Here is a 26,065-nt window from a genome sequence, read left to right as displayed (position 1 = left end):
TATAGATAGATATATTTATACAAATTTATAGAGTATAGCTGTGTGTATGGGGTAAATCTGTTATGTCTCTTCTGCTGCACGAGTATATCGACGTAATGCTAATGGCAGAGTTTCCAATTAGAAAACTCAATGGAAACACTAGACAAAAAAAAAAAAATATATATATATATATAGTACCAAGCTGCAAACCCAGCGAAAATGGGGTCAAACGGGTGTACCCGACGGCTGAATGCGCTGTTTACGATTTCTGGGACTTCTGCAGACTTTGCTGCCTGGCAGTGGGCGTGGCCAAAGAGCTGCTTTGTGTATGTGTGGGTGTCTATATGTATATATGTACATAGCGCCAGCTCCCTCACCAATATACTCTCTTCAGCGCTGTAAACAGGGTATGCTAGGCAAGGCTGTAAACAGCAACAGTTGCGTGCTTCATTTATTGTTGTTGTTGTTGTTGTTGTAGTGCTTTTACCCCAACCCTTTTCCATTTTGGCTATGTTGATTTATAAATAATTTATGTCTATAGCTATGTGTGTGTGTGTGTGTGCGTGTGTGTTGCCCCGAACCTAAGCCTACTCTTAGTATTGTAGATATACATACATATATTGTCTAACGCACGGCTGCTCTACAATTTCCATACAATTTTCCTTTACAAAGTAAAAAAATCTAAACTACAAAAAAAAAAAAATAATAATAATAAAAAAAGAGAGAGAGTATAAAATTATTTTAGATACACTCGTTAATCATACGCCTATGATTTCTAGTCAGGTCAAGCTAGCTGAGCGCCAGCTGCTCCGAGTTGAACTTCTGCTTAGCCTTGTGCTCCTGGTAGCGCTGCAGCGGCGGAATGGCGAACATGACCAGGCCGCTGATGGCGATCATGATGCCGGCCATGAGGAAGGCCGGCGAATAGGATTCCGTGATGTCGTACATCCAGCCTATGGCGAGAGAGAGAGAGAGAGAGAGGCATTGAGGCTAATCTCACATCAATGAGGACTCAACTCTTACCTCCAATTGGTGGTCCGATGAAGCTAGCGATGCCCTGGAAGAGCAGCAGCAGGCCAAACGCATTGGTCAGCTTCTCCAGGCCCAGCAGATCCACCAGGATGACCGAGGTGAGGCCCACATAGGCGCCAATTGTGAAACCAAAAACCGAGCAATAGGCCAACAGCGCATTGTAATCCTGACAGAGCGGCACCATCGCAGTGGCTGCAAAACCAAAATACCAGAGATTACATATCAACGAACATTCAATCCAATTGGAGTCCAATCGGAGGCTTACCCACGCCGCACACCGTCAGGCACACGTTGTAGATGAGCAGGCGATTCACCCAGGGCTTGTCCGCTATGTAGCCCAGGATGATGCGGCCCACGGTGTTGGCGACGCCAATCGAGGCGATCAGATAGCTGGCGTCCTTCTTGCTTATGTCCAGCGTCTCCGCCTGGGAGACCACGTACAGGTAGGGCATGTTGAAGCCGATGCTCGTGCAGAAGTTCGACACGGCGAAGATCACAAAGATCACGTCCTTCAGCAGCGAGAAGTTCATCATTTCGGCGAACGTGTCGCGCGTCTCCTTCGAGCAGCTGATGCAGCCGCAGCATTTGGTCATCTCCTGCGAATGGAACCGGAGCAAACGGAACTCAATTATGGGTGATCGCTTAATATAGCTGCATAAGATATAGATCGAGGTTGCCGGTCTATTTCTCTCTTAATTCCGTCTAGCTTATAGTAAGATGATCTCGCTTCTGGTCTTTAACGAGTTCAATTCATATAATAATTTCGGAACTAGTCAGGTCTACGTATCTTATACCCCTTGGAACCAGTTTCCTTAAGCTCATCTCTATCAATTATACTTTGGAACTTGTTCTCTATAAACATCAATTAATTATGCTTTGGAACTTGTTTATCCTTTTAGAAAATCAATCTATTATACTTTGGAACTTGTTCATCCTCTATGAACATCAAACAATTAAGAACTGCCTCTTTCTGTAACCGATTCTATAATCAACATGTAACTGGAACAAGTTCAGCGTCCACTAGTTCTCGGAACTAGTAGCCTCTAGCTCATATCTGACTTAGATTCCTTTGCTGAGGTACTAATTATACCTTGGATTTAACTCATTCTCTACGTAAGTTCACTAATAACTAGTTCATTCTGTTATGCACTCCCAAATTGACTAAAAATTCAAAACCAATTTGGAGCTTGTCTGATATTCCTTGAATATACAAAGATCAAAAGGTACTTCATTTGAACTGGTTCAATAAGGGAACTTGTCCCAACTAATTCAGTGTTTATCCGCTTTGGAACTAGCTCACTAGCAATATATACAAAAGATATTTAGCAAAGAACTGGTTCATTTTTGTTTCATCTGTGCTCAAAATGAACTAGTTCAGTCTAACAGCTGCTCATTTTTATTGAACAGTGGATGCACTTCTATTCATATCGGCTAGTTCATTCCTGAACCAGTTCATTTTTAGCATTTTCAGCGCCGCATTATAAACCAGTTTCGGGACTAGTTCATGCATAAATTTTTGGTTTTTCGGGTATCGCAGCGCGCAGAATGGGTTTCAAGGTCGCATGCCATACGTAACTCCCAGACGGAGCTCGGGTGCTTCCATTGCGTCGATCAGCGGGGCGAGCTCCACATGCCCGACCCGAATATATGTACATGCATTGCAATGCGCTCCATTTAAGTAGCTCATGTGAGTTTAACGACCGTTGACCCAATGAATAATTTAACGGGCTGACAGTCGCGAGTCGCTAAGCCGGCGCTGCCCATCGGTAGGGCTCAGTGTGTTTGTGATCGCGAGGCGGACAACAACGGGAAACCGATCGGAGTTGGAATCGGAAGTGGAATCGGAATTGGAATCGGAATTGGAGCTAGAGTTGGAGTTGAAGTTTGAAGTTGAAGAAATAGACATTTGGCCCCGAGAATGACACAAACACTGGGCGAGTTCTTTGAGGACAGCGAGATCTTTGTCACCGGCGGATCGGGCGTGGTGGGCAAGGCGCTGATCGAGAAGCTGCTGCGCTCGACCAATGTGCGCAGGATCTATCTGCTGCTGCGTCCGCGCGGCCAGCTGAACGCCGAGCAGCGGCTGGCCAAGCTGCGCGACGCCAAAGTGTTCCAGGTGCTGCGCGCCCAGAAGCCACAGGAGCTGAACAAACTGGTTGCCATACCGGGTGATGTCTCGCTGCCGCAGCTGGGCATCGATCCCACTGACTTGAAGCAGCTCGACCAGGTCTCCATTGTGTTTCACTGTGCGGCAACGGTCCGATTCGATGAGCCACTGCGCATCGCCCTCCAGCTGAACGTGGGCGGCACTCTGGAGGCCCTGAAATTCGCCGAGCAGCTGCGTCATCTGCGCATCTTTGTCCATGTGTCGACCTTCTTCAGCAATCCGTATCTGAAGCGCGTGGAACCCAAGGTTTTTGTCAACGCCAAAGGGTGTTTCTAGCTGCCCCCGTGCACGCCCTCTTCGCCCCAGCTAAGCTCTTTCTTGTTCTTCCCCTTTGCAGTGGTACGGCTCGCCCATGGACTGGCGCCTGTGCTTGCGTCTGCTGCACGAGATCAAGGACGACAATATCCTGGACACGCTCACACGCAAGTAAGTTACACAAGAGACAGCTGAGTGTGATACAACTGCATGAAGTGACTCTAAAACTGTGCTCAATACTGTGACGAGTTAAATATGGCTTGATTCATAAGCAGAGAGAGAGAGTAAGAGAGAAAGAGAGAGAGAGAGAGGGAGAGCGGTAATTCGAGCTCACCCTCAAATCAATTGCTGTCAAACTGCAACTGAAGTGACTCTAAAACTGTGCTCAATACTGTGACTATATAGACATGATGATTCAAAAAGCGGGGAAAATTATACCTTTCAATAAAATTCAATTCAAGACTCTCAAAGCGTAAGCTAAACAGTGTTTTTCAAACTGTAACCCAAAGTGACTTGCTTTTCAACTAAAGATGGAGAGAGAGATAGATAGTTAGGGAGGGAGAGAGGTGAAGAGGGAGAGAGAGAGAAAGGGAGAGAGCGAGTTTGAGAGATAGAGAGCACGACGACTCTCAAACTGCGATAGCAAACTTTCTAGTTCTCTCCAAGTTGAGCCATATTACCTACTCTGAATTCGATTGCCTCCAATTACCATAAGCCACACCAATCAACAGCATTTCACTCAATTGAATGGAGCAGCATTAGCTCTCGACTCATCCTAATTCACTTTCTCTTGCATTTCTCCAGATTGATTGTTGGCTTTCCTAATACCTACACGTTTACGAAGAATCTGGCCGAATCGCTGATCAACGATTATCGCACGCGCTTGCCGGTTATCGTCTATCGGCCGTCGATAGGTTTGTGTGAGCCGCTCTCGTTGCTCGATATTCGATAATCTCTAGAGTGTTTTGCTAGTACTTTTCGCTGTGCGCGAACCACTGCCTGGCTTCGCGCCCTCGCTGATGGGCGCCATGGGTCTCTTTTCGCTGGTGGGCGCCGGCCTGCTGAAGACCGTCTATATACGCCGCTCCGTGTATCTGGACATCACGCCGCAGGACATGGGCATCATTGGCATGATCTACTACACGAAGTGCGGCTACGATGCCTACCGCAAGGGGTGAGTAGACTCTGTGGGATCGCAAGAGCCCCTGGCCAACAGCTCTATTGTGTGGACTCATTCTAACAACTGAAACAGTACGCCAAAGGAGCTGCTCATATACCAGACATCGTCGAAGACACACATACCGTATACGTTCATCCAGATGGCCACGCACATGGACATCAAGAATCTGTGGTACAGCGCTGCCTTTCTCAAGAATCTTAGCGTGCCCGGCTGCCACTACACGGAGAATCGTTTCGTCTACAAGTTCCTGTTCATCACCAAGCAACTACTGCCGGCTATATTGGTCGACCTGCTGCTGCGACTTTTCGGACGCCCACCGGCACTATTGGCCATTCAGCGTAAGCTCTACCACACGCTAGAGGTAATGAAGCCCTTCTTATTCAACAACTATGATAGTCCCGGCGTGACGGACTTTAAGGGCATGATTAAGCAGATCAAAGGGTGAGTGACCTATCGATCGATATGTGATTTACAGCATCAACGAGATTTCAGAACTCTTACCTCAGATCTCTGTTTTTGTATCTCTTTTCGGATCTCTGATCTGTAATCTATGATCTTTGGTGTTAGATCTAAGAATTTGAATAACCGATCTCTGAATTGCGATATCTGATTTCTGATCTGTTTTCTTTGATCTTAGATCTTTAACCTTTTATATTTAATCTCTATTCCGATCTGATGGTATATGATATATCTCTTAGCTAACCATTAATGAATATTTGTCTTTTGTGAATGTAGCACCGAGTTCGATATAAGTTATGAGTACGAAAGTGCGCACGACGAGGAGCGCTTGACACTCGCCTGCAAAAATATGATCCAGAGCATACGGCATGATCTACTGAACGAGGATCCCAGCACGTTGGCTCGCGCCCAGATGTTAATGCGCATGTAAGTCGCTCTAGATAATACATCTTATCTATATATACATATACGACATTTCTCTATGATTTTATCTATTTATATTCGCAGTAAGAATGCCATCTATAATGCTCTGCGCTTGTATCTGCTCTATAAGCTGCTCAGATGGCTCTGGTTTCACTTTCTGGGCTAGCCATGGACGACATTTAAATCTAAGTTAATGAATTTTTTTTGTTTTTTTTTTTTTTATTAAACTATATAATATTCTTGGGAATATGCTTGCCTAGCGATAAATGCAAAAGTACAATACGAATGCTTCTATAGTAAACTTTGGAGACATTCAAAATGATACAGAATTTCAATAAATCCCGATATTTGAAATCATCAACTGAGCGGATTTTTTTCATGGGTGGAACTAGTTTGGAAAGCAAACTCAGAGATTCAATTGAATTGAAGCTATGTTTTCAGCAGAGCTGTGAGTTTTATATTTTTCTGAGGTTTAGTGTATCTCAAAGATACTTGAAACAATTTCAAATGTATCTTATAGATGCTCTTTAGACTGTGTAGATACAACTTATTCAATACAGCTCGAAGGCTCTGCACTTTTCGAATATATTTCTTCTTATTTCTCTGCTAAACAAATAAAATGAATCTTTGAGATACTTTTCATCTGAAAGATACTTTGCAGCTGATAGCTAGCTTGTATCTGATAGATACTTTGTATCTGCTAGTGATGTACCTTTTATCTGATAGATACTTTGTATCTCATAGATACTTTGTATCTCATAGATACTTTGTATCTCATAGATACTTTGTATCTCATAGATACTTTGTATCTCATAGATACTTTGTATCTCATAGATACTTTGTATCTCATAGATACTTTGTATCTCATAGATACTTTGTATCTGATAGATACCCCGAATCTGATATATACTTTGTATTTGACAGATACATTGTATCTGATAGATACTTTGTATCTGATAGATACTTTGTGTCTAATAGATACTTTATATCTGATAGATACATTGTATCTGATAGATACATTGTATCTGATGATGTATCTGATGCTATCTATCAGACAGATCTATCTACAATCGACACTACTCAGATACTTTGTATTTTCTGTCAATAGCCCCATTTCTGGCTTCCGCCTAAGCAGCCTCTGGCATTGGTTGACTCAAAACATTTTGTTGTATTCCAAATTCAAGTATACTAGCTCATAAAAAACTCTATTCCGAGTCCTGAAGCTCGACCTAGATGAGTGATCCAGTGGCTAAGCCTAATGAAAGTAGACCGACGCTCCGCCAGCGTCTGGCCCAGCAATTCGGGCATGCACTGGCACAGCTCGGGGGCAGGGAGGGAGACTCAGCTGTCCTAAGGATTCAGTTTTTGGTGGTGCGCTACCTGCTCGCCCTGCTGCTGGTGCTCTACGTGGCGCTGCTGCTGGACGAGTATCGGACGCGCCAGCCTCACGCGTGAATAATGAGGAACCGCACGAGCCCTTATATACATAGATACTACGTGTGTTTGGTCTCACCTGACTCTGGGCCAGCGGATGACTCTGTCTTAGGGAGCCGTAGCGCTTGATGATGCCGGAACCGGCGCGCGAGTGCGAGAGATCATTCCGTGAGCTGGCGTACTCCGGTATATTGTGCAGCGAGCCCTGTAAGGAGATGCGGGAGTTGAGAAAGTTTAGAAGACAGAGAGAGAGAGAGAGAGAGAGAGAGAGAGAGAGTAGGAGTCTCAGTCGTACCTGGTAGAGCGCATCCGGGCGATACATGGTGCCGCTGGCGCTGCGCTCCCGATGCGTCTCCCGCAGCGGCATCAACTGCGGCTGGCTGGCATAGGTGCGTCCCAGATCGTCGTTGCTGTTGCTCTTCACCGTGATCGGCGTATTCAGCGACTGCCCGTTGATCTGGCCATTCGAATTGTTGTTCTGCATGACGAGATCACAGAGAGTGAGTGAGCCGGGCTGCAGCTGGAGCGAACTGAGCTGCGATACTCACCAGAGTGGGCTTGAGATTGTGGCCAACGCTGTTGGAGCGGCAGAGTCCGTTGCCGCCATTGACTGGCGCATCGAGGCGCTGCGGCAGCTGCAGATACTGATCGGTGGCTGGCTTCGTTCCGGTCACCTGAGCCTTGAGCGGCTCCAGTTCGGCTGGCGTCACATTCTGGTCCATGATCGCTGCTTTCTTGTGCTTCCGCGCTTTGGGCCGTGGCGCCTCCAGCGGCCGGAACATGGCCCCAAATATGATGCAGTTGAGGACGACGCCGCCAATGATGAGCATCGCTCCGCGCCAGCCGTAGCTGCCAATGAGCAGCTCCGTCAGCGGCGCAAACACAAAGGTGCCGAAGCCCGAGCCACACACGGCGATGCCCGTGGCGAGGGAGCGACGCGCCTCGAAGTACTGCGTCACACTGACAATGGCCGGCAGGTAGATGAGCCCGAAGCCCAGGCCCGTGCCGAAGCCGATGGTCACAATCAGCGTGGCCACGTTCTGGGCAAACATGCTGACGATGATGCAGCCGGCGGCCAGGATGGCGCCTGCAATGGTCACCGTTCGACACCCGTAGCGATTCACAAACGACGAGCTGATGGGACCTGGTCGAAGCAAACAATGCCATGGTCAGCGGAGGCCAGCGTTTGGGGCATGCAGTGAGAGCTTACCTGAGGAGAATGTAACGCCCACCATTATGGAGGCTATCCAGGCGGTGTAGCCGTTGCCCTCATTGAAGTACGTGAGAAACTCGTTGTGGAATATGCCAAAGGAGTAGGTCATGCCATCGGCTAAAATATATACGAAGACGAAGAAGAAGAAGCACACATTATTTGGTATTCCCTTAGGTAGCTCGATATCCACTAGAGATCTAGGCATCTGGCACAGCACGGGGCTACCATAGTTTAACAGAACAACATCAGTGCAAATATATCCTAATCCATCTTATCTCAAGAAACTTAGTTCACTACCTCCAATACAGTACGAGAAGATAAAGTCTTCTTTCGCATAGGTTAAGTTATCAAAGATATATGTAATCAAATCTCTGCAAGCTACATCTTTCAGCTAGAATAGGGATATCTCTAGTATACCTATCTGTCAGCGCCAAATGCAGTTAGATCTTCCAAAGTATCAAGGTTATAGTTCGTAAGATCTTCGATCATATTTCTATTTGACTAATTTGCCTTTTCGAAAATGCTACGAGCTTTGCCATTTAAGGCAAATCTTTCTCTCTCCTCTCCTGTTGCTACATGCCCAACCGAAGCCCCAACAAGTAGGCAATAATTTTTGGTGTCTGCGAATTGGTTTTCCAGACGAAACTCGCAAAAGTCGTCCATAAATCTGTTTAGGCTCGAAATTAATAAAGTTCACCAAATATCTCTATATATGTATCATTATTCCCCTTTTTTTGCGTTATTTTATTCGTTTTTTATGTTGATTGTTTATCAGGCACTACCGTTGACACTTTTATGGGCCAAAACTAGCCGAAGATAAGGCGCATTGCCAATGCGAAGCTTCTTATGGCGTGTCAATTAATGGGTCGATAAGATTGTGCTGCCAATTGGCCAATTACCCAAATTAATGGTTATGTATTAGCCATTACATGTGTGCCATGCCGCGTGTCCTTCGCTACGCCCATATCTATAGATCGATTCCTATCGTAAATCAACAACTAACTAAAGTTTATGACTAAGTGGTAATCGGGCGTCCGGCTGACAAATTTGATTTGCACGATTAAAGCGCGTATATTTATGATGCCCATGATTCGTAAACTGTCCAAGGTTTCTTTTTTTATATATCTCTACATGTACATACATAAGTATTTCGATATGTGTGTGTATGTACATTTATAGTTTTTCTATATTTTATGGCTTTATGGCTGCGGCTCCAGGCGGTTGCCATGCCGATTGGCAACTAGAAATTGGAGCAGCTATTGAAGCATCAACAGCAGATATTTTTAATAGATTTCAAACCCAAAGCGTATACAGTGGATAAAAGCTGATAATTACTCTATAAAAACTGTATGATTTTATATACAACTGTTGAATCGTAACCGCAACTGAGCCACATTTGAAAAGGGGAAATTTTCTTTTTATTGCAGTCACGTGGCAATTAATTCCTAATTAAATTCGATTTATTAATGCATATTTTTATGAAGTGTTAATTCAATTGATCTATTTGCAAATCTAAGAACACGCGCTTTGCACTTGCCGCCATTTTATCGCATTTAAATGACCATCAAATAAGCTGGACTCAAAATGGCGATTGCTTTCACTCAATCCACTATCGTGATAAGTTGTTATCGATCTGCAAGCGCATCTCTATACAATCGCTCTTCTTCGCGTGAGTGCAGCAAAGACGATAGTTGAGATTGAACGAGCTACCGCGATTGCTATCGAACATGAATCCTTAATCGTGCTTTTAGCTATGACAATGGCTTAGTATATTTATATTAAGGCTGCGATAGCTCCATATCGAATTAAAGTTCTTGCTTCTCTAATTGCCATTTAATAATCATTATAGGTTTGTAATTAATTTAATAGAGACAAATTAGTTAGCTTTCATCCGCTTAGACTTTGCTATATAAAAATACCATAGCAGTTGTTAGGGGCTTATCTATTTGATTGTAGATTACGCATTAGCCATTCAGGTGTACGAGTGTTTTCAGGCAAAGCAGCCTGATAGCGTCTAAATCAATTAGATTACACTCAAAAATGTTGCCGATAGACTTTATTTATATATGTTCGTATCAAATCTTAACCTGCGTTTCGATTATAAATCTGATTTCATGCAATCTTAGGAATTTGTGGTACGCCCTGCATGAGGTCTACTTTGGAGTGCTTGACAACTAACTTCAGATAAGCGACATTATGCGCATTGTTGACTTGTAGACCTCGCTTTGCCCCACTGTGCGCATCCTTTGAGCACTTGTCTCAAGTGCGCGTATTGGTTAATTGACTTTTGGATGAGCACTTACTGACTATGTGAATCATGAACGAGCCAAAGACAACTACCCAGCCCCAGCCTCCATCTGGGGGCGTGGGCATGGGATCCATATCCATTTCGCATTGCCCATTGCCATTTCCATTCCCGTTATTCGACTGCTGCTGAGATTTTCTGCGTGCTGGCGGTCCGTGAACCATTTTTGTATACTCTCCTGTGCTCTATGGAATGTGGAATGTGTGGAACGTGTTCGTAGATACACCCAACGACGTGTGTGTGTCTGTGTGTGTGTGTGTGTGTTGGTGTGCTAGTGTGGGTGTTCCAGATGCAGAAATTTTCTTATCTGAGCTGCGATTCCGACTGCTGCGTCATGTTGTGCCGGGCTGGAAAATAAAAAGGAATTAGGAGAGCAATTAGAAACTGGACAACAAGTAGATAAAGCTAGAGAGCTGCAGAAGTATATATAAGAGAGAGTGTAGATTTGTTGCATTTTCTATATATGATAATATATCTGCAGATATATTAATATGAATATCGTTATAGGAAGACTTTGTGGTCTAAGAAAATAAATAAATAATACGAAAGATCAATTAATAATATGAGAGAAACATAAAATATGATTTCCTATTTTCAATGAGCACAGAGTGCTGCCAATTTCAGGGCAAAGCGTTGTCATATCTCATCATTATTTAGACATTTCAAAATGTTTTGATAGTCAATTCCTCTATTGACAATTTCTTAATGCCGTGTCACGTCAATAAATGAGCCGTAACCTGAGCTTTTGCTGCTGGCAGCGAAACCGAATCGAAGCGGTTATCAGATCGATTCGCCACCTAGTGAACCGACGCAACGTGAAAATAAATGTGTAACTTGACAGCCGTACAATGGAGAGCGGGAGAGAGGGAATCGCTACGAGGTCCAGAAGATTCGATCCCTTATTTATTATTTATATAGATGTTGTATGTTATCAGCAGCCTCTTGAGCTGGGCGATCAGCAGTGAGAATGTTGGGAGCGAGTGATATAGGGGCGGGTGATGCTATGATACGATGCGAATAGAAACCGCTCGCTCATCAAAATAAAGTAGAGGGAAAAATACAAAAGGTTTATTTTTAATTCAATCTCATTTATAGAATGGCTCTGGTTGGTTATCAGGCCCCCCTCGGCGCTTGTTTTGATGCCAATAAACTAAATACGTATAATTTATATAAATATATGCACAAATATATATATACATGCATATGTATGTGTATGAATTGTGCAAAAACAAGCGAACAGCGCTGATAATCATTGAGCTAAAGCTGCTCTTGTATACTCAGCTTACTTATGCAGCTGCTATGAGGCTGAGCTGATTTGTAATTACCTATATCTATACCAATATGTATATCGATATGTTTAAATAAATCGATAACTGTCAATTTCTGATGCGATAAATATCTATTGAAGTAAAGTGCTGCCCATCGCTTCAAGTGCTCAAGTAAAGTGCTGTCCATGTCTGTCTGTCAATGCCTGCACCAACAAGTGCTGCCCATCGTTCGATTTTTCCAATTGGAATGCCGCATCCTCCAATATCATGCCAATAAGTAAAAATCGCTTCGTCTGCATCGTTAGCTATGTAGAAAACTTTCTCGCATTACAAATCGAATGCATTTTTCTTCTTTAGCTGCGCTTGTTTACAAAGTGTTGTCGACTTGCTGTTGAAACAAGAGACATGGAATTTGGAAGCTTGTGAAATAAAAATAAATATGTTCATATATGGATGACTAATGAACTATAGAGGTGTTAGAGCTAGTGTTATCGAAGCGGAGCGTGGGAAAATCTCAAATATAATATCATTGATATTGATAATTATAATGATAATGATAATGATATGCTCTTGGCTCATCAGTGAATTCTTTTCTATAGACCGAGAGCAGCTGCAACGCTGTTGTTCTTGTTCTTCATTATACGCGTAGAATAGCTGACGTCAGTTGGTTAATCGCATTATAGAGGCGACGTCTGCATAATTCATATAAACATATGTATATAGAAAATGTATATGTATGTAGTCTACATAAATTTATATATATGTATATATATATACTACAATTTCTTGCATGCTCAATCTGCATAGCTGTTGTTGTTGTTGTTGTTTTGGTTCTTGTTGTTGCAGCCGTCAAGTGAAAACAATGCGCAAAAGTTGCAACAATGCCAAACGATGATAATAATGACACAATAAATGCACAGCGAGCAAAATAACACAATAAAGAAGGAAAATCAGAAATCAAAAGCAAAAATGAAAAAAAAAAATAATGAAATAAATGAGAATAACAAGGAAATGAGTAGATAGATAGTGAGGGCCAGTGAATGTCCTAGTGAAGAAAAGAGCTTAGAAGTGAGGCGAAGATAAAAAGTGAAGAGAACAGTGAAGAGAAAGAAGAAAAGAGCGGAAAGAGAAGAGATGAGAGATGAGAAGAAAAACGACTGGAGATGAGAAAAGTAAGTGAAACGGTAGAGGGGGGAAGAACAGAGAGAGAGAAAAAGAGAGAGAGAGCCAGAGAGAGACAGAGAGAGCCAGAGAGAGGAGGGAAAAAAGAGAATGGAATAGGCAAAGGAGATGAAGTGTGAAAGACTTCCCTCTGAATAGAGATTAGACGAAGCAGAATTGAGAATGAAGAATAGAAAATAGAAAATATAGTATGGAGAATAGAGAATGGAATACAGGCAAGAGAATAAAGAAAAAAATGACGAGTAGACAGTTAGAAAGAGAGAAGTTAATAGAAAACAGAGCAAAGCAAGAAAGAAGAGAGAATAGAGAGGAGCAAAGAAATAAGATAATGGAGACTAGACTAGACTAGAGAACAGTGGGATAAACTAGAGCGAAAATGAGAGATATGAAGCCCAAGCGCTAGGCTGTGTAGGGCCGTCTGAGCCCACAATGACAACAACGGCAAACGGTGCCAGTGACTGATGAGTCACAGTTACAGTCACCGTGACCAAGTCACGTCGCGCTGACGTGGAAGGCGGCGCTGAGCTTTATGGCAATTAAAGGCAATTAGAATTTGGCAAGACGTACCTGAGTCGCAGCAGAGAACAGACAGAGATAGATGAGAGGGAGGGAGAGAGAGAGAGAGATGCACATAGAGAGCTGCCCATGAAAGTGAAATCAAAATTATTGACCGTGACTTTCAGACGTAAGAATATATGTATATATATATATATATATATATACATACATATACATACATACATAAGCGCTAGATAACTGAACGTTGCTTTTAATCTCTTAAGGTTAAATTAGTTACACAAAATGCTGATTATCAACAACAACAACAACAGCAGCAACAACAACAACAACAACAACAGCAGCAGCAGCAGCCGCAGCAAAGATGAAACGAATATTGCGCATACGCAGCGTGTTGCTAATTGAGAGATTGAGATACTTGTGCACCGCCCACTCAATAAATTCAATAAACAAAAAAAAAGAGCAGAGAGAGATAGATAATAAATAATAATAATAATAGTCATAGTGCAGATGTAGATATACATAAAATATAATTTAAGCATATATCTGTTGCTCAACTTAATTATATAGACTTTTCCTTTTGCTATTCGAAGCAAGTAAGACTGTTCTAGTCGTGACTGCTCGACTAGAAGATACCCTAAGCTCAGCGTAGAGCTGATATGACATTAAACAGACAGACAGACAGACGGATAGACGAACGGATGGAGCTAAATGAACTTTGTTCGCCTTCCTATTGCAGAGCATATACAATCTAGAGGATGTGCCACGCCCACTATTGCCTGTTGCATACATCTAGGTAAAGCCAGTCTACCCAAAATGCATGCTCCGTGTATACAAATCAGTAGTTCAGCTCGTGAACTAGTTGTTTTTTGTTGTTTCCATTTTTTTTTTTACTATGTATTTTTATGGAACTGAAGTGATAAATGTTTTGTTTTTGTTGAAAGTCCACATCGATTATAACTGCCATAAAATGCCGTTGTAATAGGTTTATATAGTAGATAGATATTATATATACATATATATATATAAGCTATGTAGCTTTGAGCTGCTCGGTGCCTTTGATTCTATCGTTGGACGAATGGGAACGGTCTAAAGTCGATTCGATGTCGCCGACAGGCGGCGAGCGATAACAGCTTCCCAGCTTTAGTTCAGTGGGACTTTGCTTGGGTTTATCTAAAGGGGGCGGCTGCACGCTGACTGCGGACTAGGAACCGTTACGGTACGTGCGGCACGCCTTGGGCACACTGACCTATCCCAAGCCATGGCCCACACACTAGGTGCAATTTGGCACTGGCTCAACGAGGTCAAGGCGGAGTGGGGGCGGTGCTCACTGGCTGACTGTTAGATTACTGTAAATGTTGGCAGCCATTGTCGGTCGCTGCGGCGAGTCATTGAACCCCCCCGAAAAAGCAACGATAAAAGACCAAAGAGAAGCACAAAAAAAAGAGCAAAGAGTGAGAGGGAATTGCTGAGCGAGTGGCACTGACTGCTGCATACTCGCTCGCCACACAGACAGCCAGAGCTAAATGTATGCAATCATTGATGTGCCACGCCCTAAAATGGGCGTAACATAGAACCTATAGATTTAGCTGTGCAAATTTCAATGTAAATTTATGGCGAATTTCAAGCCAACTAGCTGAATGGAACTCGAAAGGCACTTATATGCCACGCCCCTAGTAGATAGACAACAACAATGCATTACATATAGCATGATGTTATCTATGGTATAGTGGTTCAGTGAGTAACTCTGGCCATATATGTATGTAGATCTATCACTGCATTAGATATAGTTCATATATATATGCATACGGCATATGAATATATATTTCACTATCTGCCCGATCATAAAGCCTAAGTGAGGACATGTGGGAGTGAGAGAGCCAAAAGAGTGCTGCCAAATTAGCCAATGAGCGTGGGGCTTAGGTCCGGGTTCACTTGGCTGAGTCAGTTCGGCTCAGCTGGTTCCGATGCCACACAAATCAGTTCATTTGCTTGGAGCAACATTCGAGTTGATCAATGAAAACTGAGAAATGTTAAAGGGAAATGGAAATAGAAATGCAAATATGTGTGTGTGTGTGTGTGTGCGTGTGCATGAATGACATTTATGAGACTGTAAGAGTTCTGGAACATAATATAAGAGATTGTCGCATTTGTCGCATTTCTCCTGCGTCTTTATCTCCTTCTCCCACTCTCTCGCTCGCTCGCTCGCTCGCTTGCCCTGTTCGCTCTATCTCTATCAGTGAGTTTCGCACTTTGCTCATTACAGATAGCAATAATTAGCATTTTATTAATTTACACGCCTGTCACAATAATGCAGTCGAATTGTCCGGTCAGACGATTTAATTGCATTGGCCTTGGCTGTGATTCGCGCCACATCACGCTCCACCTGCCCCAAACGGGCCCACCTGCCTGCCCCAACCGGGCCCACCTGGCCACCCCAGGCAGCCCCACTCGCTGCCGGCATTTGGGCCATGCACTTGACCCACTGAAATCGATGCGACAGTGAAAGGCCTCCGCCTCACTCGGCCCTAGATGGAACACTGCGGCTTTTCCTCATTTTCCGCATAGATGTTTGTGTATTCCCTTAATATACGAAATCGAATCTTAATACATTGACATCTATATTAAAGTACGACTAAGCAAATATATAATCTTGGATAACTATATTAGAGCATAATAAAATTGTTGAGAAATAGATGAGTGAATAAAAAATAAAAATAAATAACAATAATAAAATTAGAATAACACAAAATGCATCAAATATTTAAAATAAAAAGTGTATTTTGTTATTTAAAAAAAAAAAATAAATAAATAACTAAAAAAAAAGTATAATATTTTATTATATTGATATATATTATATTTCCTATATTTTATTATTTTTATACAAATCAAATTCATTTTAGTATTAAAAAATTAAAATAAACAAAAAAATATTTTTAAATATTTTATTATATCAAATTTATTTTAGTACTTAAAAAATAAATCAAAAAATTGTACAAAGAATTATTTTAAAAAATTAAAAAAAAAAACAAATTTTTATTTTATGACAAAAAAAAACCTATATATATTAAATATTAAACTTTTTTTTTAAGATTATATATATATAATAATATATTTATTATTAATATATTTATTTACTTATAGATTTATTTTCCTTTTTAATTTGTATTTTATATAACATATTTCAAATTAATTTATCTCTTACAAAATAAATCAAAAAATTAAAAAAAAAATTATTTACAAAAATTAAAAATAAAATTTTTATGAGTAAACGTTTTAAAAAATAACAAAATATATATATATATATTTTTAAATATTAAATCCAATATACATACATACATACATATATATATATATATATATATATGTATGTATATATATACATATTTTTTTTGTTTTGTTTTCATCTTTTTAATTTGTATTTTATATAACATATTTCAAATTAATTTATGTCTTACAACTTGTAATTTACAAGGAAATTTAATATTTTTTTATAAGAAACTTATTTTCTTTAGTTCTGAAAATTTTAGTCCTAAACAAACCCAAAAAATTTTTTATCTAAAATATTCAATATTCTTTAAATATGTTAGAATGATATATATTATTTTTATTATTTTTTATAACTTTTTTATTTTGCAATATATTGAAGTATATACAGTACACATAAATATTGTTCGATTGGGAATATCATTATGATTTCCAACAGGCACCGCAACAATAATAATAATGATAATAAAGTAAATCACTCGAAAAACGCAATCGAATGCAATTGTAATTGAAAGCAACAAAAAATCGATACTGCATGCACAAGGAATACAATTATTTGCACTGATAGCTGATAAGATGTCTGTATGTCTATAGATATGCACGGCTCTTAACTTGATATGTGAAGAGTGCTTATACGAGTCGGCATTAGCCTTAGGCAATCGCGCACAATGGGCTCTATCAGGCCTTGAACCCTGTTTTGGCCCGATCGTATCGAGCGCGTTTACACCGAAATACTCTAAATGCAAGTATATCTATATATATATATGAATATATATGTATATACGTATATATAGTATATTTTTAGTACGCTTTTGTCAAACAGACAGAGAGAGAGAGAGAGAGAGAGAGAGAGAGGGAAGGAGAGAGCGAGAGATTTTGTGTGCCTCTTCTTAAAAATAGTTGCACAATGTCCGATAGTTCTTAACTTAATGCATGTCGTTGCAAGTGGCTCGATCGTGAATGCTGAGTAGTATTGTATAATGATGCTCTATGGATAAGATCCTATATGGCGTAGAGTTGAACATGGCTTACCTTGGCTTTGACTTTGACTCTTTTTGTTGTTGCTTTGTCTCTCTTTTATTTGTTTAGTTCTGAGTTGAAATTGTTTATTAAATTTCGTATGCACTTTTAGTCAATTCATTAATTCTTCTTCTTTGCTTCTTAGTGTGGATCACAAATGTCCTTTGGGGATCTGCAGGAACTGCACTTTGCACTCGTTGCGCGTAGCTGAGCTGACGATTGGGAACTGAAATCGCGACAACTTTTCAAAACAGGGCGGCAAATCAAAACGAAAAACAACAACAATATGAACCGAAACCGAAACCAAAACAAAAACAACAAAAATCAGAAACAAAATGATTTCAGTTTGATGTATTTAAATTTCTTTCTTCTTTTTTAAATATATATATATGTACTTGTATTTGTATATGTATGTATTATAATATTGGTTCAACTTGAAATTCGTTTGCTAATTGTGCTTGTCGTGTAACGGTTAAAAGCGTTCTGCCTCTGGAGTGGGACGGACACACAGCCGTCGCCGTTGTCAATGCGCGCCCGAATGAATCGAATACGAAAAGAAAACAACAAAAAATCAAATAAGAAACGGTTCAAAAATCAAGCACAACCAATTATGAGCGCTTACTAGCTCACTCACTCGCTCACTCGCTCGCTCTCCCACTCTACTCGCTCGCTCTCCCACTCTCTCGTTCTCTGGCTCTCTAGCTCTCTTAACGCCATTATCGCAGCGCTTCGCAAATGCATATTCTTATCAGCAATAGGAAAATGCGGCAGACTGTATCTGTGTGTGTGCGCGTCTGTGCGTGTGTGTGAGAGAGAGAGAGAGGGAGGGAATGAGCGAGCGAGGGCAGGGCGGAACGGCTGCGTGAGCTGTGTGGGTGGAGAAGCATTAGGGATAGCTGGCATTAGATTGCCCACGGGATGAGTGTTAAATTTTAATTAACATGAGTACATCTATTTACATATATACATACATACATATGTACATATATAGAATGAGCATATTAAATGCCAAATATTTAATAACTAACTATACAACTATCTCTTTCCCTCTCATTGCTCCTCATTGCTCTCACTCTATAGATCGCGTCTCACTAACTGAAATCTATATAATTCGCAAACCTAGGGTATCTATATAGCACGTCATATACTTTTTTTTTCTTTTATATACATATACAACATTCCCTCTCTCTATCTCTCTCTCTCTCTCTCTCTCTCTCTTTACTACTTTACTACTATGTATATAAAAAATGCAAAAGTTCCATGTGGATAAAACACTTTTCTACAGTTTTCGCACATCCTATAGATCGTGAAGTTTTTATAGCGCTCTTATGGCACAATCTTTATGGCAGTGGCTAAGAGTATTTGCCGTGTCGGTGTGCCGCAGATTAAAATAGAAGCTCAGATTTATTTATTAGCAACAAAGTATTAGGTTTTGTAAATCTATCTGCTGGAGAAGCCCGCACAGTGGCACCACTTGCATTGTCAGCGGACAAAAAACGTAAATGAACCGAAGAAGCAATGCAAATTGAAACTAGAAACTGACGATAGTTGAGAATATAAATGAAACTTGGATTTTGAATAAATTGCATATCAATTGCAGTTTTCAGCGTGAGCTCGAACCACTGTGCGTGACTTGCTGTGAATTTGTTAGGTAAACTATTTGAAATGGTAGCAAAGTGTAAGGGAAATTGATTTTATGCTGAAGACACATTCCGTTATACACACATATGCACACACATATACATATACATATATATATATTTATATAAATCTAGGTACATATATGATTAAGCGTTAAGCGCTCGATTCTTAGCTATGTGTATACATATACATATATATGTGTGTATACTATGTGTGTGTGTGTGTGTGTCTGTGTGCGTGTTATCAGCTCCCCCACATCGGCATTAGCCCATTCCAGGAGCGCAGCGGGACGAGGCGCGGGTGCGCAACCCGTGATCAGAACACCTCGCTGTCGTCACACGATTTACGATCCTCGATCGTTGATCGGCAATCGTCGTAATGCTGCCTGATAAGCGCCATTAATGGAGCTGCTGCTGCTGCTGTTGTTGTTGTTGTTGTTGTTATTGTTGTTGTTGTGTCGCCTCGCAACAACAGAAAAACAACAGCGATGCAAGACAATCATTACACGAGCAGTTGATAAATACCAGCAGCTAAAATTCCAGCAATAATTCCCATTTCCTATACGAGTACAGTAGTCACTCGCCGAGGGGCAAGTCTACTTATACCTAATTGATCAGTATCAAGATATAGATCACGCTCAAGAATTAAAATGATATTTGATATATTTCTTAAAGCTAAGTTAAAATTATAATAAATTCCTAGTATTCGATAAATTTATGTTTGTATATGTATATATTATATAGATTATATTATATACATTTAATAAACTATATGTCATAAATTTGTTTTTTTTTTTTTTTCAATTGGAATATCCTTTATGAAAGTTCCTATATATGTATAAATAAATTATATATTTCATGATATATAATATAGAATCCTTAAGAGTTCATTCTAGATCATCTTTTATTAAAACACCTTAGGGATCATATCAATAAAATATCTCTGAACATGCAGTAGAAGAAGAAGAAGAAGAAGAAGAAGAAGAAGAAGAAGAAGAAGAAGAAGAAGAGGAAGAGGAAGAAGAAGACGTAACTATGCAATTAGCAACCTAATTTATCTGCCTAAGCCCCATAGAAAAGTTACAAACATAACCGATCGATAGCTCTTGTCGATATCGTTATCCAAATTCGATTCTCGCAAGTCATATGAGATCAGCGCGTAAACACAAGAAACCCGTCGTACGTGTAGCACTTGCCACGCCCTCTGCAGTCAGCCTTGTTTGCATTTGAGCTAAGACAGGCGATAAGCTGCATTTGCACAGCGATAGCAAACTATCGATAACGATTGCATGCGGCAAATGCAAATAGAGCGCAGCCGAAAGCAGCGGAGAGGGACGGGTGGATTTACGAATGGGAAACAAGGAGATGGGCACAGCACAAAACAAAGCAAAGCAAATACTGAGGCACAGGAGCGCAGCTGGGCCCAACCGGGGCAACGTCGATCACATCGCCTTTGCGTTTGAAGTTCCAGCTGTTGACTCAGCTGGCGGGGTGAAACTGGCATAGCACAAATCGGAAAATCGAGGAGAGATATTTACTGCTCCTTTCCGTTTCCGTAAGTGAGGCAAGCGAAGCGAGAAAAACTAAATTAAATTCACATATATCTATATACAAATGTGGAGAATTGATATATTTTGATGCAGCCACGCCCACCAAATTCAGCACCGCGACGACGACAACAGCAACCAGACTCATCTGATAATGGAGGAAGAATCTAAGCGAAGCAGCTCCGACTGGAGCTGCCAGCCGCAGCCACAGTCGCAGCCGCAGCCAACTGCCACGCCCACTGACAAAGGAGCAGCAGGTGACGGCACCGCCGCCGTTCCCGGTGATGCGCCTGCTCCAATGGTCGCCGATGACAACGATCCTAACCGTGCGCCCACAAATCCAGTCAAGCTCTTCGCCTGGATCTGCGCCCAGAACTTTCCGCAGCTGGAGGACGAGTTGCCGCCGCCCGGCTTCGATGAGGTCGGCGCAATGGAGGACACCGACAGCGAGAGCGACGACAACGACAGCGACAGCGACATGGACCTCGATGCCGAGTTCCGGTGCAATTGCTGTGACAAGCTGCTCTTCAGCCTGGACGACAGCCTGGGGCAGCGCAGCATCGGCACTCAGACGGCATTGGCTGCGGTAGCGGCAGCCGCCGCCGCCGCCAGGCAGCTGCGCGCCCAGCTGCTGGCTGAGCACACTCGCGACCAGGTGGACGGGCAGACCCAGACAGAGGAGGGCGACATCGGGGTGCAGCAGCAGGCACAGGATCCGGGCCAAGTCGAGTCATCGCTGCTGGCCGCCGTCCGGCGATCGTTCAGCATGCAGCTGCGCGGACGTTCGGTTTGGGGCATGCTCAAGGCGCTGCTGGTGCTCGTCTCGCTGCTGCACGGCTGCTACTTGATGGGCGACTGCATCTGCCGTCTGTCCATGCTGCGCGATCTGATGGACCGTGCTCCGTTCATATGCACACCGGCGCCGCCGCCGCCGCCCCGCTCACTGCCGGCGTTCATCTGGGGCCAGCTTGGCCGGCTGGCGCGCAAGCTGCACATCGTTTGACCGCGATCCGCTCCTGGACTGAACGATGGATCCCACACTAGTTGAAGTTATTTTTGAAAAGCGGCGCACAGTTATTTTAAGCCCACAAATACACATGGAAAGTGTGTGTGTGTGTGTGGTGTGTTAGTGTTGGTGTTAGCTTAGCCCATTTACAATTTGTATTGTTGTTGTTGTTGTTGTTGCTGTTGTTGCTGTTGTGTTCAATGTTTGTCTGCCCAAATCGTCAACAACAGCTGAGAATCGCTCACACAACAATTGGTTATGTATTCGTATTCCATTCTGGTGATAACAATTCGGACAGCAACTGAAATTTAGGCACACACACACACATACACATGCATGTACAACATATACATATATACATATTTATCTGTAAATGTGAGATGCAGCAGCTAGCAGAGATTATTCACGCCGCCAATAAATGCAACAACTGTGCGTTAAATTCCATTCGAACCAAAGCCAATGCCAATGGCCGCCTCCTTAGCCTGCTCTTAGCCTCTGGGGACCCAGCGGACGCGATAAGGCTGGCGACACCTTTTGCATACATTCGTGGGGGCAGAGCCACATCTGCATCTGTGGCGTTTAATTGGTCCATTCACCTATTGCCAAAACGGAACTGAACCGAAACTGAAGCTGGAGCTGGACAGAAGAAGCATCTGCCATGAAGCCGGCTATCGGTTATCGTTATCGGCTCTCGGTTATCTCAGGTGGCCTATACAAAGCGATACAGAAGTACTGCCGAATGCTGCCTTAAGATCGCTTAGGTCACTTAGCAACCATCTTATTAGCTGCTATGGAACAGTTATCGATTATCGATTATTGGTTATCTGCCGATGGCAAGTCGCCATTTGCTTCGGAGCTCTATAAGATCCGTTAAACGTTGATTCCAGGCTTAATCAGTGATCAACTTTTCACATTTGAATATATATGTATTGCTAAAATATCGATTATCGATCATCGTTCAACGGCGTTGGCACCTTGCCATGGTTTGAAATACTCCCATAAAGCCGACTGAATGCTGCCTCAAGGTGCATACTCTAGAATACTACGATCATATACTTTAGTCTCCGTTGCCTTGTTATCGGTTATCGGCTTATCGGGTTACTCTTGCCACAATCCATTTCTCATGCTTGCACAGTAGCCGACTATTTATTTAGTCCATCTCATAAATGACTGCGATTACGATTAGATAGGCTTATCCAAAATTCAGTTTCACTTTTTGCCAATGCTCGACTTAAAGTATACCCTGTACACAATATTGATCTTTATTTTGTGGCAATACTCAACTGGAAGAATATCCCCCTGTACATGTTTGGTAACCAAAATGTAAGATATCTAGGAGTAATATGCCTAGAGTTTTCTTAAGTCGGATATGATCGTTATATGTGGTAATTCGTAAAGATTGCCAACATATTCTATATATGTAGCTGTTCCTTCCATTCACGGGGAAGATAGTATTTAAGCGAGTTGTAGTTCATCTTACCCCTTCTTACCCATGTATATAGGGTATATGATATAACAACTAAACGAAAATAATAAAGGAAATTCATTAAAAATCACATGCTTCAAAAACCCCAATGGCTCATATTAAATACCCGAATATATAGATTTTTATATGCATGCTATGTATTTATATATGTTTTCACATATGTATGTTTATTAATTAGGTCTGAGGTCTGAGGTCCGCTTAATCAGTGAAACCCAAAATAGAGCCAAAACTAAAGCACGTGAGCTAAGCTTCAGTTGCGCTGATTATTATGTATGTACATACATACATATTTAGTATGTATGTATGCATATATACAAATATCACACTATCCTGCATAGTCGAAATACTATGGCATTCAGGAATAATGCCGAACGAACGTTACGTAAATAATGATGCACTCAAAAACAATGAGCAAAAGTTTAAAATCAAAATGTATTTCAATGAAATCAAATTAAATATACATTTTCAATTCAAAGTGCATTACATTTAAGCTTTGTTATTGATTGGATTATAGTAAATTTCGTTTTCCTCTTTAAAGTAGCTTGCAATTGTTGCTGTTGCTGTTGCTATTGCTGCTGTTGTTGTCAATCAGTTGTCATTGTCATTTGCCGTTATGTTCCTGTGCAGTCAGCATGAAAAATAACTTCAAGCCATGCCATCTTGCGGCCCCTTTGACACGCCCACAGAAATAAAATTCATGCAAATTAGCTGACAAAACGCTGCAGTGCACGGATACACATGCAAATATATCGATATTAATATATATGTATGTGTGTAAGCAATTCTGTGAGAGTGTAAATGTGTGTGTATGTGTGTGCCTGACTGTGCACTGAATAAACAACTGTAAAGTGTGCAGCCATATTGTTTTTGCATGCAAAAACACACTTACACGAACCATAACAACAACAACAAAAGAGACTGAGGAGAAGCAACAGCAAAGCAGAACAGATGAAAACATGGCCGCCTAAAAGCAGGCAAGCGCTCGCAGAAACTTGTGAATGGCACTGAGACAAGCCGAGAGACGGCAAAGGCAAAGGCAAAGGCGACGGGCGGCAGGCAGAAAGGGAGATCGGGCGGAGGGACAATGATGATGTGGAAGCTGGAAGGCTTAAGTCACACTAGCACACAGGTCAGCGGGCCGTTTGCATTGTAGCCGCTTTCTATTTAACATGCACTTGTCCATTGTGCCGCATTAATAATGCAGGCAGCTGCATGGCACGATGCGGGCAGTGGGCAATCGGTGAGAGCTGCCGGCGCGTGGCATTGTCGCACCTGTTGAGGGAAACCCTCTGGCAATATGAGCAGCAGCAGTAAGCCCTGGGATAAGCATCTGATTGCACATCTCCAAACCATGTGTGTGTGTGTATGTGTGTGTGCGCTAGTGAGCTGAGCTAATTATGTGCATCTAATAAAAGGCTCTCTATGCCCAGCCAGACGAAACGGGCAGCTGCTCTGCGGGCATAACCTTGACCAAGCCGTAGATGCACATATTCCATGCAATATACACAACTCTTTGGCTCAAATTCAATATTTTACACTTTGCGAAAAATGTGAGGCCTTAAAGCAAAAATCATTATTTTTCAAATTGAAACGAGTGCTCGAAAGCTGCCAAAATATTTTGAACCAGGGCTACACAGTCGCAAAGAAAGATCGGTTCGTATGAGCTGCAAGAGCAGTTTGGTTCGTGAATCTAAATTTGAATATTCATAAGTCCTAATAATATAAAAAATTTGAATACAATTCAATTAAGTCGGCTTTAAAAATTTACTTTTTTTTTATACATACATATATGTATTGTCAAGAATTTTTTGATTTTAAAATTCTCGTATCTTTAAAATCTATTCAAAGCTTTTTCTTCGCGTGTGCACTAAACTGTCGACAATTTATACAAATTACTTTTTAACGAAGCTGCACTGTAACATGTCCTTTGTTTTTACTGTCGCACCGCACTGCACGTGGCGCATCTCGTGCCAGTCACTTGTGCAATGCATGTGTGTATAAGTATTATATATAGATATATATCTCTGTATGTGTGTGTGTGTGTATGACAGGTGGTTATATCGATGCAACGCCGCCATTTGCATGCTTCGTGTGTGAATGTTTGTCAGTTACTCGGTCTCCGTCTCTGTCTCCGACTACGTCTCCGTCTCGGTCACGGTCTCTGTCTGTCACGTTTAACTTACATTTGGTTTGGTCGAATGGCAGGAACCGCAGCGGGGAGGAAGAGTGGGACGGCAGGTTGTCGCACGTGGGTCGATCTTTTCGACTGCAGGTCACGGACACCAGCGAAAACGAAACAAAATCCAATTTGCTCACGTAATTAATTGGAAGGCTCGCGCTAATTTGGATGACAACAAACAATTAGCCCATTTAACGCAATTTTGTCACGCACGCACATGAGCTCCACGCGGAAGTTCCGAATTTCCAGCCGCTCAGTGCACCGGCCGTATTTCAGTCAAATCCTTACAGCGCGCTCGATTCACGTTTCACGGTTCGCGGCTCACGTTTTGTTTTGTTGCGCGAATGCGGACAGACAGGCGCACACGGCGGCTGACAATGCCGCATTGACCGACCGTGTGGCATTTGCGCAACGACCACCTGAGGATTCAGCGTCTACCATTACGTTCGTTCACCATTTGGCCACATAGCTTTCGCTAGTTTAAATCGAGCGCCGCTCGGAGCCGCC

At 41.9% G+C, this 26,065-nt stretch overlaps 3 protein-coding genes across 5 annotated transcripts; 2 read left to right on the top strand and 1 right to left on the bottom strand.

The window, feature by feature from the left end:
* Positions 1–429: 429 nt before the first annotated feature.
* Positions 430–25,944, bottom strand: Mct1 (Monocarboxylate transporter 1). 3 transcript variants are annotated; one of them, XM_089263458.1, is made up of 9 exons: positions 25,563–25,944; positions 17,713–17,926; positions 10,446–10,794; positions 8,140–8,259; positions 7,478–8,073; positions 7,009–7,407; positions 1,277–1,607; positions 1,003–1,203; positions 430–932 (listed from the first exon to the last, which is right to left on the bottom strand). In XM_089263458.1, the coding sequence occupies exons 3-9, from the start codon at positions 10,609–10,611 to the stop codon at positions 769–771; spliced, it is 1,977 nt and encodes a 658-aa protein (XP_089119584.1). In that variant the 5' UTR covers positions 10,612–10,794; positions 17,713–17,926; positions 25,563–25,944; the 3' UTR covers positions 430–768. The 3 variants fall into 3 exon arrangements, with proteins under 3 accessions (XP_089119584.1, XP_089119583.1, XP_030244994.1); XM_089263457.1 differs by lacking the exon at positions 25,563–25,944 and adding an exon at positions 18,135–18,252; XM_030389134.2 differs by lacking the exon at positions 25,563–25,944 and having other exon boundaries at positions 7,009–7,134; positions 7,225–7,407; positions 17,713–18,027.
* FarO (Fatty acyl-CoA reductase in oenocytes) lies at positions 2,812–5,856 on the top strand. The gene is made up of 7 exons (XM_030389135.2): positions 2,812–3,424; positions 3,516–3,604; positions 4,238–4,347; positions 4,406–4,607; positions 4,686–5,054; positions 5,349–5,498; positions 5,580–5,856. Exons 1-7 carry the CDS (start codon positions 2,930–2,932, stop codon positions 5,659–5,661), a joined length of 1,497 nt encoding a protein of 498 aa, XP_030244995.1. The 5' UTR covers positions 2,812–2,929; the 3' UTR covers positions 5,662–5,856.
* Positions 20,822–22,332, top strand: LOC149090600 (uncharacterized). The gene has a single exon (XM_089264771.1). It carries the CDS (start codon positions 21,042–21,044, stop codon positions 21,888–21,890), a length of 849 nt encoding a protein of 282 aa, XP_089120897.1. The 5' UTR covers positions 20,822–21,041; the 3' UTR covers positions 21,891–22,332.
* Positions 25,945–26,065: the final 121 nt, after the last annotated feature.

The sequence above is a fragment of the Drosophila navojoa genome, chromosome X (genome assembly GCF_054131105.1).
Source record: "Drosophila navojoa isolate 15081-1374.11 chromosome X, UAZ_NAV_1.0, whole genome shotgun sequence".
In the NCBI taxonomy this organism is placed as follows: domain Eukaryota; kingdom Metazoa; phylum Arthropoda; class Insecta; order Diptera; family Drosophilidae; genus Drosophila; species Drosophila navojoa.
The sequence above is the reverse complement of the archived record's forward strand: the minus strand, read 5'-3'. Positions and strand labels throughout refer to the sequence as shown.